The 17,207-nt window shown below is 40.2% G+C and overlaps 1 protein-coding gene across 3 annotated transcripts in view; it reads left to right on the plus strand.

Annotated features, from left to right (window-relative positions):
* The window catches only part of LOC117601190 (glutamate receptor ionotropic, kainate 2), a 79,298-nt gene extending 63,823 nt beyond the window's left edge, over positions 1-15,475 (plus strand). For all 3 annotated transcript variants that reach the window (XM_034317637.2, XM_034317636.2, XM_034317638.2), the window contains 14 exons: positions 2,665-2,820; positions 3,028-3,239; positions 4,151-4,450; positions 7,379-7,477; positions 8,694-8,867; positions 9,121-9,339; positions 9,636-9,851; positions 9,959-10,043; positions 10,121-10,259; positions 10,528-10,665; positions 12,074-12,272; positions 12,348-12,576; positions 12,660-12,925; positions 13,278-15,475. In XM_034317637.2, the coding sequence (XP_034173528.1) occupies positions 2,665-2,820; positions 3,028-3,239; positions 4,151-4,450; positions 7,379-7,477; positions 8,694-8,867; positions 9,121-9,339; positions 9,636-9,851; positions 9,959-10,043; positions 10,121-10,259; positions 10,528-10,665; positions 12,074-12,272; positions 12,348-12,576; positions 12,660-12,925; positions 13,278-13,514 (2,669 nt within the window). In that variant the 3' untranslated portion in view covers positions 13,515-15,475. The remainder of the gene's footprint in view (positions 1-2,664; positions 2,821-3,027; positions 3,240-4,150; positions 4,451-7,378; positions 7,478-8,693; positions 8,868-9,120; positions 9,340-9,635; positions 9,852-9,958; positions 10,044-10,120; positions 10,260-10,527; positions 10,666-12,073; positions 12,273-12,347; positions 12,577-12,659; positions 12,926-13,277) is intronic.
* The last annotated feature ends 1,732 nt before the right edge of the window (positions 15,476-17,207 follow it).

Raw genomic sequence — 17,207 nt, forward strand, 5'->3', positions numbered from 1 at the left:
GCTAAAAAATATTAAATAATATTCGTGAAAGCGTGTTGAATCACTAGCGACAGATTAGAGAAATGAACAGTTGAATTTAAGATGATAATACTTCAACATCGATTGAAGGAGATGTTCCACTATAGCGAGTTTAGTATGCAGCATTAATATCACGCTAATTGATGAAGGTGATGTAGTAGTTGGTAAGCACAGCGTGATGCATTATTGTCAAGTTAATTAAATTCAGTCAGTGCTTAATTTATTAAATAAACGAACAGCGTGTTTCATTAACCTGGCGTGTCAAGCGCAATTAAGCGTGTCATTCAATATTTTTCGGATATGCAATCAACTCTGTCTCGGAAACATAATATCGCACAGGTGTAATCCCGTGGAATTAAGACTGATCACATCTGCGATTTTAATTTGTCACGCCTCAGAACCGTGTAATCTTCACGGAAATTGCTTTACCTAGCATTCCTATGAAACCAGAAAGACAACGTGGTAGCATGTTTTGAATATCAGTATTCATCGGGGAAAATTTCTATGCATGTTAAGCATGTGATGCAAGAAGCCAAATTGATGGGAGGGAAACCGCGAAATTGCTTGGAAAATATTCTTGTTAAAGAACGGTCACTTACCGCGAAGTTGTGAAATGAAGTTTCAACAAAAATTTACGATATTAGGGAAATATTAGTCAAATTAATTTACTACTGAGAATATCCTTGCAAATTTTTGCTGAAGCGATTCGCAGTCGGCGGATTAAGAGCATCGAAGCGTAAATGGAGGACAGGAAAATCGAAGGCGTTAACTGACTTTCGCGTCAACCGGGTACTTCTTAATAGCTCTCCATAAAACCATAGCGTCGACGATGGCATCCTCAGTCTCTTATTGATTTCACGACAGCCAGGAGCCATTATTGTCACCGTAATCCCGGCGTGGGCGTCGAATCAGCACGCTTGACGGCGGATTATGTCTCGACGTCTAAGTATCGATATGAAACACGACGTACAGTGGCCTCGCAGTCAGTCAAATCTGACCGACGGTCAATGGGTGCATCGTCTCTAATCCGATGACTGCTGTCCGAATGATTGAAATTATCTTCATGACCGGAGCCGGTGATCCCGTTTATCAAATCTGTATTCCGCAAACTCACGGAAACCGTGTACGTTCGTACGTTACGCACGCGTGTCGAATGCATAATTAACACGGCAAAATATGCATTAAACATTCGTTTGATTATTAACGTTGACGAATTTTGAGCTCACTCGTCAGTCGCTTCAATTGATCGAAGAGTATTTATCATCGACCTGTTTCGAATTTTTTAATAATTTTTTAAATTCATGAGATGTAAGCCTGAAGAAGCTGGCAAACATTTAAAAATTGTTTACCTCGGCAAATATTTTCGGGGTCGAGTTCTCGTGGCTGGTATTTTAATGCAAGCATGCCAGGAATACGAATATGTATTTTGCAGCGGGATATTAACACGATCGTCGACGATTTTTTCAGGAATTTTTTAATCGATACGCGCAATAGCTTCGGTTAATATGGTTACCTGAAACACGCGACAATTTCAATCAGTCCCGTGACATGCGTCCAGAAACAGACAAACATTGGAACAAAGGGCGAGCTGTGATGCACTCGTTTCAAATGGAAGTGTTTAATGAAACGAAATTTACCGAGTGCGATGCACAAATTTGTTCAAAGCGATATTACAGTATTAATCCTTGTACTCCTCGTCAATCCTGGATTTTCTCTTTCAGTTCTTTTATTCTACTCTTTTTATTTCATCATTAAATATATGTGAGGATAGCGTGAAAGAATAAAAATATTACAGTAATTTTTCAGTAGCTTGCAATACATTATAAAATTAATTAATCAATTTTTTATTTTTAAAGTTTAAAATTATTATATTTTAGCATTTTTGGCCTTTATTAGAAGTCATAAATAATAAATAGGAAATCCTATAAAATTCATACATCCTCGTCACTTTGTATTTACTAAGGTTTCGTTTAAAATGAATTCGGTCATCGAACGAATTGCATGGAAATTCTATGGTTCAAAATTTGATACGATTAAAATCTCGTTTTAAAATGAAATGCATGTGATTGAACACCTTCGAATTGTTCAGTGAAAAATGCGCTCTTTTTAGCCGGAAAATTCCTATTGATGTGCGTTTCATTCCACTCCGCAATTGTGTAACATTTTTAATGCAATTTATTCGCAAACGTAATTGGAACCGCACAGTATTTGCGGGATCAATGAAATTTTTACAGCCATCGATTTTTCGATTGCTACAATTTTCGAGCAATATTGTTATCGTATCGGTGTACAAATGGAACAATGCTCGATATTTAAAATCATTGGCTGCACACTTATAGTCTTTGATATTTAAAAACAGCTATATTAAAAGGTCTGAAAATTTCGTCACGCGTTTGAAATGAAACGTCAGAGATGCAAAATTAAAATACTAAATCAATGACATAAAAATTCAGCCCCGCGTACATTTCAATTTCAAAACATCCCCTGCACTTCCTCGAATCTCGGCTAATTAAATCCAAGAATTAAATTGATCGCCGAGCGATGCTCTCGAAACGTTCGAAAGACTTCTTGAATTCATTCGTATCCCGCGGTGTCCCGTCGATAAGGTGGCCGTGTACAATACATCACGTTTCTCCTTGTTGTCAGGCGCAATCTTCCATGCTGGCGACGAGGAGCATATGGCTGCATTTCTAAAGGCGGCGTACGAGGTGAAATTCCAGCACGTCGCACCCACATTCGAGCTGCAGCCCATCACAAAGCACGTGGAAGTTAATACCGACAGCTTCAAGACCGCAGCCGCTGGTTTGTATGAATACTCCATACTTAGCAGTAGTTTTAGTCGATGGAACGGCGAGCCGGATCAAATCAGCCTGGTCGTGATATTAAAACAAACTAATTAGCCAATTAACGAGTGACTAAAGGGGTGATATCACTGACTTTCAGTAGGAGAACTGGGTCTTTGTTAATTTTTAAAATTTAATTTCAAATTCTTGTTATTATTATTTAAAGCTTGCGAGCTGATCCAGGAAGGGGTGGTCGCAATCTTCGGTCCTTCGAGCCCTTACACCTACGGAGTTGTTGCAAACATCGCAACGAAATTTGATATACCCCACATTGATTACGTTTGGCGATTGAACGAGGAACCGATAACAGATCAAGAGCCACAGAATCCTATGCCCATGACCACCAACATGTACCCTGACAGTGATATGGTTAGCAAGGTAAGTAAGTAAGGGAATCGACAAAAGTAACATCTTCGTGTATTCAAAAATAATATCAATTATATAAAGTTTCAAATTTCTTATTTTTATCATTTCGAAACACGACGCGCAGGATAGACAACACGACAACAGGGACGGGATTTCGCGATGCATTTTAACTTACGCGTTTAACGAGGCAAATCGAACGAGTTTGAAATATCTGGCGCATTAAAGCAAGCAAGCCGGGGCTAATGAGCCCGATCAAAGACCAAACTTCGGCTAACGACTCTGGATCGGCTTTTATTCTGACGCCCTTAACGGGCCAGATGAAAAAACAAACGAAATACGTTGATACGAGTTAAACGAGCCTCGATTGGGTCTAATTAAAATCCTCGATCCGCGACGCTGCAGCGCGCAAAGAGTTATCGGCCGTTTCGATTTTATCCCGTGATTAAACGCCCCCGTATTTTTGCATTGCTCGAAATTAATGGTAATAATAGCGTGGCTATTATACGAACGCGAGAATAACGTCGGCTGGTTCGGGGCAAATTTTGCTTTGAATACGAACGGAATATTTATGGCTGTTTGTGTATTTATATTGTGGACAATAGGATTTTTATTTTAATTAAAATTTACTGTACGAAAAGTAGATCAATTGTACAATTTCGAGGGAAGATGGTGTTACAAGGGAAGCAGGAGTTCTTAAAATATTAATTTTTAGGATATTAATATTGAAAGTGATTTAGGAAAGAAAATAATGTAATTTTTATTTATCAAATATTATAAAATATTATCTTTCTCCTCGGGACTATCTACTTGGCGGAGGGTTGCTGAAGAAGAGCCCTCAGAGGAATCAAGAACCCGGAAATTTAGAAATTCGAAATTTTTAAAATTATAGAAGGGTTAATAGAAGCTAGGAAATTATTTTCCAGGCGATCGCAGACGTTGTCGAGTCCATGAAATGGAACAGTTTCGTAGCTCTCTACCAGACGAACGACGGTCTGTCGCGGATCCAAAAGTCCTTGTCGTTAAGCCGAAAAAAGGACGGTGTGATGACGATAAGAAGACTCACCGAAGGGTCGGATTACCGACCTATCCTGAAGGAGATTCGCGCTCTGTCCATCTGCAACGTGATCATCGACGTGGAGCCCAACAACATCGTCGAGGTGCTCTACCAAGCGAGGGATGTCAAGCTGTTGGCGGACTACTGTAATTTCTTAATTACGTATCTGGTATTACGCTACATTCTTCTTTATTTGCGTAGATTTTGCTAATACCTTCTTTTAAAACCAAACAGTATCTTTTATCTTCCTGAATGAAAATCATTTTTGCTTCGAATTTAGCAATTTTCGCTTAAATAATTAAAAAACGTTTAAGCTCCATAATTGAATCTTCATAATTAACGAAGAGGTGTTGAACTGTAAATTTCTTTCTTTAAACGCGATTGCAGGGGTGTTTGACCGTGAGGAATTAACGAAACAAACGTAAAATATTTTCCACTTCATTTTTCCTCGTTTATCCAATGATTCTTTTCTCCATAATTACCAGTTGATTTCCAGCAATTCAGTCGTGCATGTTTAACGCGCATAAATTTCTCGTTAAAAGCAACAAAGTTCGTTGGAGTATTTACGAGATTGAAACTCGAGCATTTTACGAGACTAACTTTCGTGTCCTTGTAGAAGTGAATTTCACAGTGGTTGTACAACTTTTCCGTGTAATTTTACAGCAGCCGTTACAGCGGCAGGCATGTTTATTAATAACGCAGCGCTGCGATTCTACAATATTCGACGCACAACCGAGTACAATACTCGAAAGTGTGCTGCTTAAAATCCTGTTTAAAATTCAGTATTTTGCGCTGAAGACTTGCCCGTGCCGTGTAAATATTAATCCGTAACAGTAGCAATTAACTGAATATTGAAGGAGAATTCATGTATGCGTAAGGGTGCACGTGTTGCACGGATTTTATGCTTGAAATATACTCAAAATATTCCGCAATTTAAATATAATTTTCTTTGGAAATTCTTGCTCGTGCAACATGTGCACTTATTTGTATATCCACTTAGACTGGATACTAAAGGCTGTGATGTGAAAAATGATTAGAAGTGAAAATTTCAAGGTAAGAAAGATTTAGATTACTAAATTTATTTATACTATATTTTGTAGTAAGCATATAGTTAATTATAATCCCTAATTAAATACATTTTTGAATTAAAAATGTATTTCAGTACATAATTCATAAAATAATTTTTAACTCAAGATACGGAAAATTTAAAAAATGATACCGTATTCCCAAGTCTTTCTAAATTTAATCCCGAAGGAACACGGCAACCTCCTCTCCGAGAATAACTCCACGGGAGAGTGGAGAAACTGGGTGTCTTCCGCTCGGGCGTGCATTGTCTTCGCGCGGTCGCGACTGTTCGACGTGTCACGCGGCTACCCGGCACATTGTTCCGCTTCGGAAAAACGCGATACGCCTGGGGAGCGCGCGCGAAAACCCTTCTGCGTACCGCGAACGTCGTTATTTATGGAGGTATTGTTACGTGCTAGCCGGTAATGCGTCATAAAAAGCGGATTCCGAGGGGTTGGTGGCGAGCGACGGAATGCTCAGTCCGCACGCCATTACCGGTGTCTCGCTGAAAACAATTACTCCCGACAATTTATGGAAGCGTTTAATAGAAAAAAAAAAAACGTCCGGCAATTGTAACCGGGCTAATGCAGTTACTACGCCTAGGTGAACGTGACCGCGACACGTTCCATGGATTTATTAATGAAATTCCGTCGGAAAAGCTAGCCGGGAAAACCGCGATCCTGATGCTTACCTCTGGTAACTATCTCCACGAAAAAGGTTTTACACCAGGGAGTTTAATGCGAGGATCTTTAAATTTTACTCGTAAATGTAATCCAACAAAGAGTTCCAAGTATTTTTAGAAATTTACCCCGAAAATAAAATTTGCTTTATTTTGATGAATTACGCGAGAAGGATCTTTAAATCAGTTCACAGCAAATTCATCCACCCCTTAAAGGAAATAAATCTCGTGGGCGAAAAGAAAGAAACTTTGGCTTCTTCTGTGAAATAAACAGAAATCCGTATTCCCTTCTGACGGTTGTTTTTCGAAGAATGTTATTTTATTACTCCTTTTTGGTATTGCCACGTTGTTAAGGCAGGCTAAAGAAGCCCTTTGATCGCGGCGACGGCAGCTCGGATGATGTTTGAACGCTCCTCCCGTTTGCAAATAACGAAATTTGTCTGTGTACACACGGAGGGAGACGGGAAAAAGGCGTGCCCTGGCACGTATGAATTCGTGAGAAATTTCACGAATTTCATATTTGTCCCGGCTGTCCCGAGAAATTCGTGGAAGGTGCCATGTTGAATGCTGTCACTCGGGAGCCGAGTCGAAACACGGGCTGAACCTACGTCAATGTCACTGTTTCTAACGCCTTGATGTCGCGATTTCGATTTAAAAAAAAAAGAGGGTTTGATATAGCGTAGGACTACTTTGAATCAAAGGGCTTTCTCGGCTGTAAATAGAAAACAAATTGAAGGGAAAACGGTCGGTTAACAAAGCATCTTCCATCAAAGCCCCGTTCTATCGTTTGCAAATATATTTCTTATCGTTAGCGCCAAGTTTCGAAGTTATTTGCCGCTTGTTGCACCGAAACAATGGGAGCCAAAGGGAACGACCCTTCGAACGCTCTCGAGTTCGTTTGAGATCCCAACTTTCCACGAGTACCAGTGTGTAGGTGGTCTGGCTCCTCGAGTAAAGTCGATTCTGTTGGACGCTTGTAAAATGACGGATCGTTTTTTCGGTGGTCAACACTGAATTCCAGGAACCATCCCAAATAGATGACGCATGAGTTGGCTCTGCTGCCAGATGGAATCCAAGTGCACCTGGCAATCGACAGTCTTTAAAATTATGTCTCGTTTGAAATTCTTCAGATTTTCCTAAATGACACTCAAGAAATAGGCTGTAATTCAATTTTCGACTTTACTTGACACACGTAAATGCAGTTTCAGCGGTTATTGGAATTTTTATCGTATTATTTCATCCTTCTCCAAATAGGAACTTTTCAAAGTAGGATGTTGATTGCAGAATCGTCATATGTCGTCAACCCAATTATAAATGTTTGTTTTTCTAATAATTTCCTGGGTATGACTGCAGGATTCGACCAAACTACCCCTTTCGGAAGTGCGGAATGGAACGGGGGCCAACATCACCGGGCTCAGTTTACGGGAGAACGATTTGGAAGGCATTAATTGGGTAATTATGAAGCACAGCTGTATTTTAATGGAATCCTTTCTCTTTAACCAATTAAACATCTATTTTGCCCGCGCGTATGCAATTTGAATATTCCTTGTTATAAAGAGGAACGTTGAACAAATTGAACTTTTGTAATTATAAAATTCACCAATTTCATAATTGAATTTTTCATTGAAGGGTTAATCGAAAATAACAATATGTTAGGTGAATGAAAATCTACTTTTGACTTGTAACTAAAATTTTATTATACATGCTACAGATTTAATTTTCCAAATCACAGTTCACAAAATTCTTCAATTCCTGTTTAAAATAGAATAAACTCTTTGAACAAGGAAAGCGACGGTTCTTAGCACCAAAAATACTCGTCGCAAATCTTCCGGCGTACGCATTCGTGGTAATTTCTTCATTAACCCAGGCGGCATAATGAAGCTACGCTCTCTAGAATGCAACGAGGGTAAAACACATTTTCCGGAAAATCCAGCCGCGACAAGGCACTTACGAACAGCTGACGGGTTGCCTTAATTCTCGTTTCATTAGCCCCCGTCGATTCGCTTTGTATCTGCGATAGAGAGCTGTAGCACATGCTCGGCCAACTAAAACTTGTTTCCCTTTCTCCTCTATGCAAATCACAGCACCATGGAACGATTAACCTGGTGCTTCTTTCGAGATTTCACGAGATTGGTTAGTTTAATGTTTCATCTCTCGTTACAAGGGTTCGCAAAGAAGCTTCTGATGGTTTACAAGCTGAATTAGCTTGGTACTCCTGTTGAATGTAATTTTTTTCTGTTGAATTTTCGAGATGGTGTTGTAATGTTCTCGTTATCGCAGTGGAACTAGGTGTAGTTGCTAGTTACGAGTATTTTTTAGAATGGTGAAGTAAAACTAACACTCTTGTTTCGTTAAAAATAAATTGTGGTAATTTTTCTCGGAAATGTGAAGTAATTTGGTTGAAAATTGTTATTAACGTGGGGGGCGAACTAGCGTGGCTAATTTTTAGGAAAATGTTAAGTTAAAAACAGAATCATTTATAAAATTGCATAGTCAGAATCAAGGATGGGTTGATTAATTTATGATTTACGCAATTACTTTTTAAAATATTTAAGAAATATTTAGGATCTTCTATTTTATTTTGACTCTTAATGAGGATTCTCATCAGGATTACATTTTCACCCCTAATATAAAATCTCCAAATTTGAATATTTTTTCTTAAATGAAGGTGGAGTCAGCCGTTCTGTATGATTCGGTGTTCCTCCTTTATAACGCGTTGGATGCCCTGAATGCAAGGAATCAGGACAACGAGGATCCTGTAACTATTGACCCGGTACCGCTCTCTTGTGAAGAGGCAGAGAAATACACTGCAGGTCCCAACATTACCAGCCTTTTGCGCGAGGTAAAGGCTCAATCTCTCTTTTCCTGTCAATTTTTCGATTTCCCACGTTTCATCTTGTAAAAGTTACCAACTATGTACTGCCCTTTACATAGAGTCTCTCTTAATAGCGTAAGGGGTTGAAAAGTTAATCGGAAAAATTAAGTAACTATCAGACACCAGATGTGATCCTTGTCAAAAATTTGAAAAATGAAAAAAAATCCTATTATATTAATTTTATAAGATAGCAAGTGTTAAGAGAACACGATTCTTCTAGCTCTCCAAACAGGGTAAAATCACAGGGCCAATGGGCCTGGACGAGAATGGTCGACGTCAGTATTCCAACATACGAATCATGGACGTGAGACCAGGGGAGAGTGTACAAACAGGATACTGGGATCCTGATGGGCTTCATTCAATCGACAACGAAGAGGAACGAGAGAGTTACTTATACAAATCAATCGAATTGAAGAAATTTAAAATCTCCACCAAAGTGGTGTGTATTTTTCTTTTCAATCTCATTTTCCTGGGTAGTCATTGTTCTTATATCGATGTCGATCAAGTATCAATGGTAATGTCTATTTGAGAATTGACTGTGGTACTGCGCTAACAGCGTTGCTAATTAATCAACGCATTTCGAGGGGCTTGATGAAGCTGGTTACAATATTGACGAATCATTGACTCTGCCAATAAGAGAATAAAGCTGTCATAGGTTATAAGATATTGAGAAATGATGGAAAATTTGATGGGCTTGTTAATAGGTAGTGATTTAGTGATTTGATGATTCATTAGGGACCACCGTACATAATGGTGGTGACTGACAGCGCTACTAGAGGTATACTGATCGAGCAAACACGCTATGAAGGGTTCTGCATCGATCTCATCGAGGAAATTTCGAAATTGTTGAAATTTAAGTACGAATTTGAATTAGTTCCCGATGGCAATTATGGCACTTATGATAAAGATACGAAACAGTGGAATGGTCTGATTAGACGTCTTCTAGATCGAGTGAGTAAATGTAATTTATTAACCCTTGAACAGTGACTTAAATTAGGCATTCAAATTTCGAAACGAAAAATGTTCACGCATTGGAAATATTTTTAAATTAATTACAGGACGCAGATCTGGCTATTTGCGATCTGACGATCACCTACGAACGGGAAAGCGCGGTCGATTTTACAATGCCATTCATGAATCTAGGTACGATGTATCTAATAGTTTCAGTTTCCATGAGAAATTTCGTTGCACTGCTATTTCATTCGGTGTGTTCAAGTCAGGTATCAGCATTTTATTCAGAAAACCAGAGGAAAAAGAGCCAGATCTATTCTCCTTCCTGTCACCGTTGTCAACTGACGTCTGGATTTACATGGCGACTGCTTTCTTGGTAGTTTCGATAATGCTGTTTCTGCAGGCTAGGTAAGACGAGAGGGGAAATAAAAAGAAAATTTAAAATTCTTGGGAGAAAGATTTTTCTTTGACTGGGTAGTTAAAAACACTTGATCCGAGAGAAGTAAAATAAAGATTCTGAAATATACATTTTTCCTTTAACATTTCTCAGATGACATTTATATCCCATTGTAATCGTAATAAATGGAGAAAGCATAGTTTCATTTTATTTTCCAGATTCTTACAGAAATATTCATAGAACATAGGATTTTGAAGGATTTTAAATATTCTCTTTCAGAATAGCTCCCGGTGAATGGGACAATCCACACCCATGCAACCCAGACCCGGAGGAGTTGGAGAACAATTTCACTTTGAAGAACTCCATGTGGCTCACTTCCGGCTCTATCATGCAACAGGGCTCCGATATACTTCCCAAGTAAGTCTAAACCCGTGAACTTAACAAAGCACCTATGCCACCGCAGCCTACCTTACATACATGCAGACCCCGTAATAATCGCGAAACAGAAACCGCAACAATGCCGCAAAGAGATGCAACCGCACCTGTTTTGCTTGTGCACTCGCGATTCTGTAATTACGCCTTTAAAGTAGCTCCCATAGAATGAAGACCCTTGAAGTACCATTAAAAAATAATTACACCCTTTTCCTTACCCATATTTATTAATTTTATAATTCTGATCAAAGTCTCTTCTGAATCTGTTCCCAACAAATTCATAATAATGACACCACAGTGTCATTATTCAACTACAAAGATTTTCTTGTGCAAAGAATTGAAATAAAAATCCGCTCCAAAGTCGGCGCAAGCGATCTCATTATTCTGCTTAAGGAATAAGTAAAATATCGCGGAATCGTCTATAGGAAAGCATACAGAGACGGTGCCAAAAGCAGCGCATCGTTTCTTTTCCTTTCGTACGCTCCCCTGTCTCCAGCGATCCTCTTTTTTTCACGACAATTAAGCTTAACGAGCCGCTGTTTGCCGGACATATTTGAGGCGGCTTCCCACTTATTAGCGCCGGCACGGCGCTAACTCTCCTCCTCGGCTCGTAACGTCCCGCGTGTTTGCTCGCTACATACTGACGACGAACCGACTAAAGACGAGGAGGAACAACAGCAACCCTCCTAACTGCTTTCTAGCCGCTTGTTTATGCAACTTATGGAAAGATTATTTGGGAATGTTCATCATATCCTCCTTGATCTCCTCACTGAAGAATATTGTACGTTTGTATGTTAAATTATTTAATTACAATCCTCATACGATCAAGGTAAATTCAATGGACTGATCAAAGAGTTAAAATGAAGTAAATTAAAAATTGCGTATTTAAATTCGTGAAACTTTATCGTCCAATGTGCTAAACGAGTGGAAGTCGCATCTTAGCCATATACCGGTCGGAAAATCTAGCGAAGACAACGCGTCGCGAGAAGCACGCATCGCGTTTTCCTAATTAAGCATAAGCTAAAGGCCCGTGTATGCAAATGACGCCTGTTTGCCGAGTATAGCATACGCGTACACGTGGACATTCTCTGTAGCGCGAGCGTGGGCGTGAAGCCGAACAAACAGAAACAAAGGGCACATTGTTTCTCCGCGAACCGGGACCTCGCCTACGACAAATAGATCGCTATTAAATTGCCGTGCTGATATTCTCTGTTGGAATTCGATAAACTATATCCCTCGCAAACGATGAAAGCGTAATATACCCACTCTTCGTCAAAATTAAAACACGTGCATAATTTTCAAAATTAATTTCCTACTGCAAAGGCTTGGAATTGATAAAAATATAGAACAATAGAAATTTACAATAATAAGTATTTTCTTACATTGCTTAAAGAGCACCATCGATCCGAATGGTGGCTGGCATGTGGTGGTTCTTCACATTGATCATGGTTTCTTCGTACACTGCCAATTTGGCTGCGTTTTTGACAGTCGACAAAATGGATACCCCGATCAAGGGTGTCGAGGATCTCGCCAAACAGACAAAAATTAAGTACGGAGCCGTAGATGGTGGATCCACGTCTGCCTTCTTCAGGGTATAATTCAATCAAGAAACATTTGATTCGGTCAAATGTGAATCTTAATAAAGAGTGGCATTGTCCTCGCTACAGGATTCGAATTATTCAACTTATCAACGCATGTGGGCTGCGATGATGGAGACAAGACCAAGTGTCTTCACGAAAACTAATGACGAGGGGGTTGAGCGAGTGTTGAAGAAATTCGATTACGCTTTCCTCATGGAATCGACCACAATAGAGTACAGAATGGAGAGAAACTGTGACCTCGATAAAGTTGGAGGGCTTATCGATAACAAGGGATATGGAATTGCCTTGCCACGAAGTGAGTTAAAACGAAAAAAAAAAATACAAATTTTCTCGATGAAATTGCAACGAGAAACACTTTGAATATGAATTCTTGCCCAGATTCCCCGTACAGAACCCCCATAAGCGGCGCGATACTGATGCTGCAAGAGAAAGGGGTGCTGCAAGATCTAAAGAAAAAATGGTGGGAGGAGCGTGGTGGTGGGATGTGTTCCAAGGGTGATTTAGAGCCGACAAATTCGAGCGAATTAGGGTTGCCCAACGTCGGTGGTGTTTTCTTGGTCCTTTTGATCGGATGCTGCGGCTCGATCTTTATTGGCATTTGCGAATTCCTCTGGAATGTCCGTAAGGTCGCTGTAAACGAAAAGGTGAGTCATTTTACTCTTCCTTACCTAAAATGTGCAACTGGATTTATACAAGTAGTTCGTTGCATTTGAATAAAACCTTGAAATTTACACGAGCCAGAAAGTGTTTGCCAAATATTTTACACGAAGCTGACCGAGGTATCTGTAGAAATAAAATAAGAAACAGTGGCGAAAAAATTATGAAGCAAATCCTTTTTATATATGATCATATTATTTAAAAAATGGAATGCAATAATGTTAGTTGATTGGAATGAAAAAGAAATTGCAACTGAAATGTCGCATTAACGCAACATTGCTTCTTAATGGGTGCACCGATGCACCGACACAAGACCATTTTTCGTCGGCGTTCTTGCAGGTCACTCCGTGGGAGGCACTGGTAGCAGAATTGAGATTCGCCGTGAACATTTGGGCGGAGACGAAACCCGTTAAAATCTCGAAAAGCAGCGGCACGAGTTCGATGGACGACGGTATCGGAAGGGCAGCATCGACGGCTCGTTCCATCGTCGGCTCCTTCCTTCGACTCGACATCCTCGACAAATTCGATAAAGATAACAACACCAATGATCGCAGCAACGATCGCAAGATTAATTGAAACAACGTTGACGAATAGATCGATTCGTTTGTTGCTAAAGGACGATTAGAGTGATCAGTAGTTAGAATCTTTTATATTGCTGCAAGTTGTGTATAGAGTATAACAAATAGGTTTTGCTATTTAGAAATTATATTCTTTATTGGGTGTTGATAATTTAAAAATGAAAAATTTTATAATTTATAACTGGAAGTTTAACGAATAATTTGTTTTTTAATAAAATAAATTAATATAATTTCAGGTCGTGCAGGTTGGCAGAGTTTGATTTTTATTCATTTTGAAGGATAATAAATAAAATATTAATTGAAGTATTAACGAAATCATGTCACTATTTTTTTTATTCAAGTATTAGAATTACAGAGTGAAAAGTGTGTAACGAAAGGAAGGCGGATTTATGAAGATTCGAGGAAGCAGGTCATAGATGAAAGAAACGTCAGGTCGGCTTGCGCCTCTGTGCATAAAGTCGTCATTCTCGAAAATAGTCGCACAATAGCGACGTCATGGGAAGGCAGAAATCTTCGCTGTAGGTCCGGAAAGGAATCCAACAATATTTGGACTCGGCCACAATGGCGCTAACGAACCGTGCCCTTGGTTTAGGAGATTTTCGTCCGGAGAAATCACCTGGAGGTCCCCTGATACCAGTACCCCCTGAGAGCAAGCCGGCATCTTTGTGTCATTATTACCGAGGGACGTTTCCGTGCGTAAGCACCGATCTCCAGGCGAAAGGACACTTTCAACTTTACCGACTAGACGTGGCTTACGTCAGAAGGAAGTCGATGGACAATTGGTCCCATAACCGATGACAAACGTCAGAACTCAAGGTTTGAATTTCTCCAGAATATTTTTAATTCTTTTGTCATAAATCTTTCTAACTACTTATCATTCGCCAAAGGGAAATTTATTTTCATTAAAACTGTTTCGTAAGCATCGAAATAAACGGCACTTTGCCAAGATCTTTATTTCTATTCCGATCGATTTACGAAACTAATCACCACTCGCAATATACAATATTAATTTTAATTTCTCAAGTGATGTTCAGAAGGCGGAAAAGCAACTGGGTTAATGTTAACCGGTACCAACGAGAGGATTTCGAAGCATGAAGTCGTAGAACTTCGCCTGCAGGCAGTTTAGTGATAAAGGTGTAAGGACATCAATTAATACTCGTTTTCATTAGGGCTGTAAAAGCGCGTAACGCGATTACGGGTAACATTTACGACAGCCAAACGAGCTGTTAACTATACGGTATTTTTTGCTGCAGGACGTTCATAATCGCGAGCGTTTCGCCAAACGAAGCTTTCGTCTCTTTACGGCTACGCTGACGCGTCTTTTACGAGCTGGCGTTTAGAAGCTGACACGGTAAGCTGGCTGTATTATTGACTGAAATCTTGGATATTGCGTTTCGCTGGCCATTTTCAACCGTTTAGCCACTTTATTTTCCTCGCGTCCTGATCGTAACCTTTATGCAACTTTATTGGAAGCTTGAATTATCTAGACTTGAATCAATAGAAGCTTGATATCTTGATTCTAAGTATTGCTTATAAAAATTCTTATTCCTTGTCTGATAACAAAATCCCAATTTAAAATGGCTTAACAAACGAAGCTGTATATTTAAAAAGGTATAATTTCCGGATTGTCCTCGCGTGTAAAATAAGTAATCCTCTTACCAAGCCCCGATTTATCTTAATATTTCCTCTTATTGTTCCCTGTATTACATTCTAGCAATCCCTTTAAAAGCGAATCGTTACATTTTATTAATACTCCGTAAACGTGCAACAATTTCGCGCAATAAAACGCGGCTTTTCAAAAGGAATACTCGAACGAAATCCGTTCGAATGTGATTATCGAGACTGTGCTCGATGGTGATTTAAAGGGGCTGAGGATTTAACCGGCTAGCGGATTCAGATTATCGAGGAATCCTCTTAATCGACGCCGGAATAAATCGTCGTACAAGGGGTTAATTAAGTTTTATGGCTGGAAGAGTGGAGCCGATGTTATGCAGGTGTACAGGCCTCGGTTATCTACGATACATCTTCATCTTGGCAAGGCTGACTTGGCCAATTGAAGCCTCTTCTTCCAGTCGCGCTCGCTCGCACCTTCACGATCTTATCGGCACTTGGCGAAAAACAACAGGTGCACGAAATCACGGCCACCGCTTTCATGTCCTTTACGACCGCGCCGAATTTCAAATAGCCTCGTAAAATTGTATCCCTCTACGTTCCGCGGTGTGTCTTCTCCTCTGGGAGACCTTATCGAGGGGATGAGAAAGAAAAAAACGTAAAAGAAGTTAGGTACAAGTTTTTTTATTAGAAAATATCATTTTTAGATGATATTTAGGCTGATGTATAGGGGTGTAAAACATCCATAAGTATTATCATTTCTTTCATCCCTTCGATTGTAATCATCCACCCCTTTCAGTATATCAAAACTAATCTCCTGTAACCTTGACTCCAGTGTCTTCTCCATTCCAGAACTAGATATCACTGGATAGATCGTGGAACCGCGGTATCAGTCGGCTTCGTTGCTAGTGACATTCGCGAAATGGTCGGCATACCATGGTCCAGAGGTAGGAGGCGGCTATCCATATAAAATCCGTAGGTGTTAGGCAAAGGAAGGCGTGCGTGGAAGCTGAAACGTAGCCTTCCCTTTCAAAGGGGGAACCGCGGCCTTAGCGAACGCCGGGCTCGTAGGAATTGAAATTGATTTCGGTCAACTTCCATTACTCAAAGAGGACCAGGGAACGCGCACCGACAAAAGTCACAGACCGATCCTACGTGGATAAGAGGCTTGCCCCCGTAGCCCAGGACCCGGTCGAACCAAAGGAAAGGTTCCAGCCGACCATGGGCCAGGAATTCCTGGCGAGTTTTACCAGCGGGAGAGAGGGAGTAAGGAGCTTTTCTCTGCGTCTTTCTCTCCTGGCTGCCTCCCTTCCGTACGACGGTGGTGCGGAATCAATTTTTAGCCGGACAGGCTTGTTGCTTGCTCGGGGATGAATGGGGAGGATCGCGGGCTGGCTACGAGGAAGATTCCTCTCGGATGATTGCAAGTTTTTGTATGGTTAGGGAGACGACGGGGCGATGAAGATCCACGGGGTTTGAATAGCGGTGTCGATTATTTGTTTGTTTTCGAAACTAAGTGGAATTAATGGGAAACGTGGATGGGGGTTCTGTTTCTCGCTTTTGTTCGGCTCTTAGATTCCAATACTGAGGGACTTATAAGTTTTGGTTTAGGAATTGACAGTTATATTACAGGTATTTTGGTTTATTTGGAAGAAATATATTATGACGATTTTCAGATTTTTTATAAAAATAATTTCTGTTTTAATCGTTTCATGGTCTGACATAAGCCGAAGAACTTCCATTCCCAGAAACCACTTGAAAGTCAATCTCATCCCATTCTGAGGACGCGTTGGTGAACGTCGGCACGGCGTTTGACGGTCTCGAAATTCCCGATGGACTCGTCAGATTTTTCCATTGTGTCACCCGTCGTGCCGCTTTATGACTGACGATAATCACGAGAAAAGCGAGACCACCCGGTAGGTAGCACTCCAGAACTTCCGGAATCTTTCTACACTCAGGGTTCCCGGTAAAGGAGCTTGACTCCGATTCGGGGAACCTTACCTGTGGGAAACATCGAGGAATTCAAGAAACTTTCACTTGAATTCGTTAGTACAACGTGAAAATTTGTCAAAAATCATGA

This window comes from Osmia lignaria, chromosome 16 (genome assembly GCF_051020975.1).
Source record: "Osmia lignaria lignaria isolate PbOS001 chromosome 16, iyOsmLign1, whole genome shotgun sequence".
NCBI lineage: Eukaryota > Metazoa > Arthropoda > Insecta > Hymenoptera > Megachilidae > Osmia > Osmia lignaria.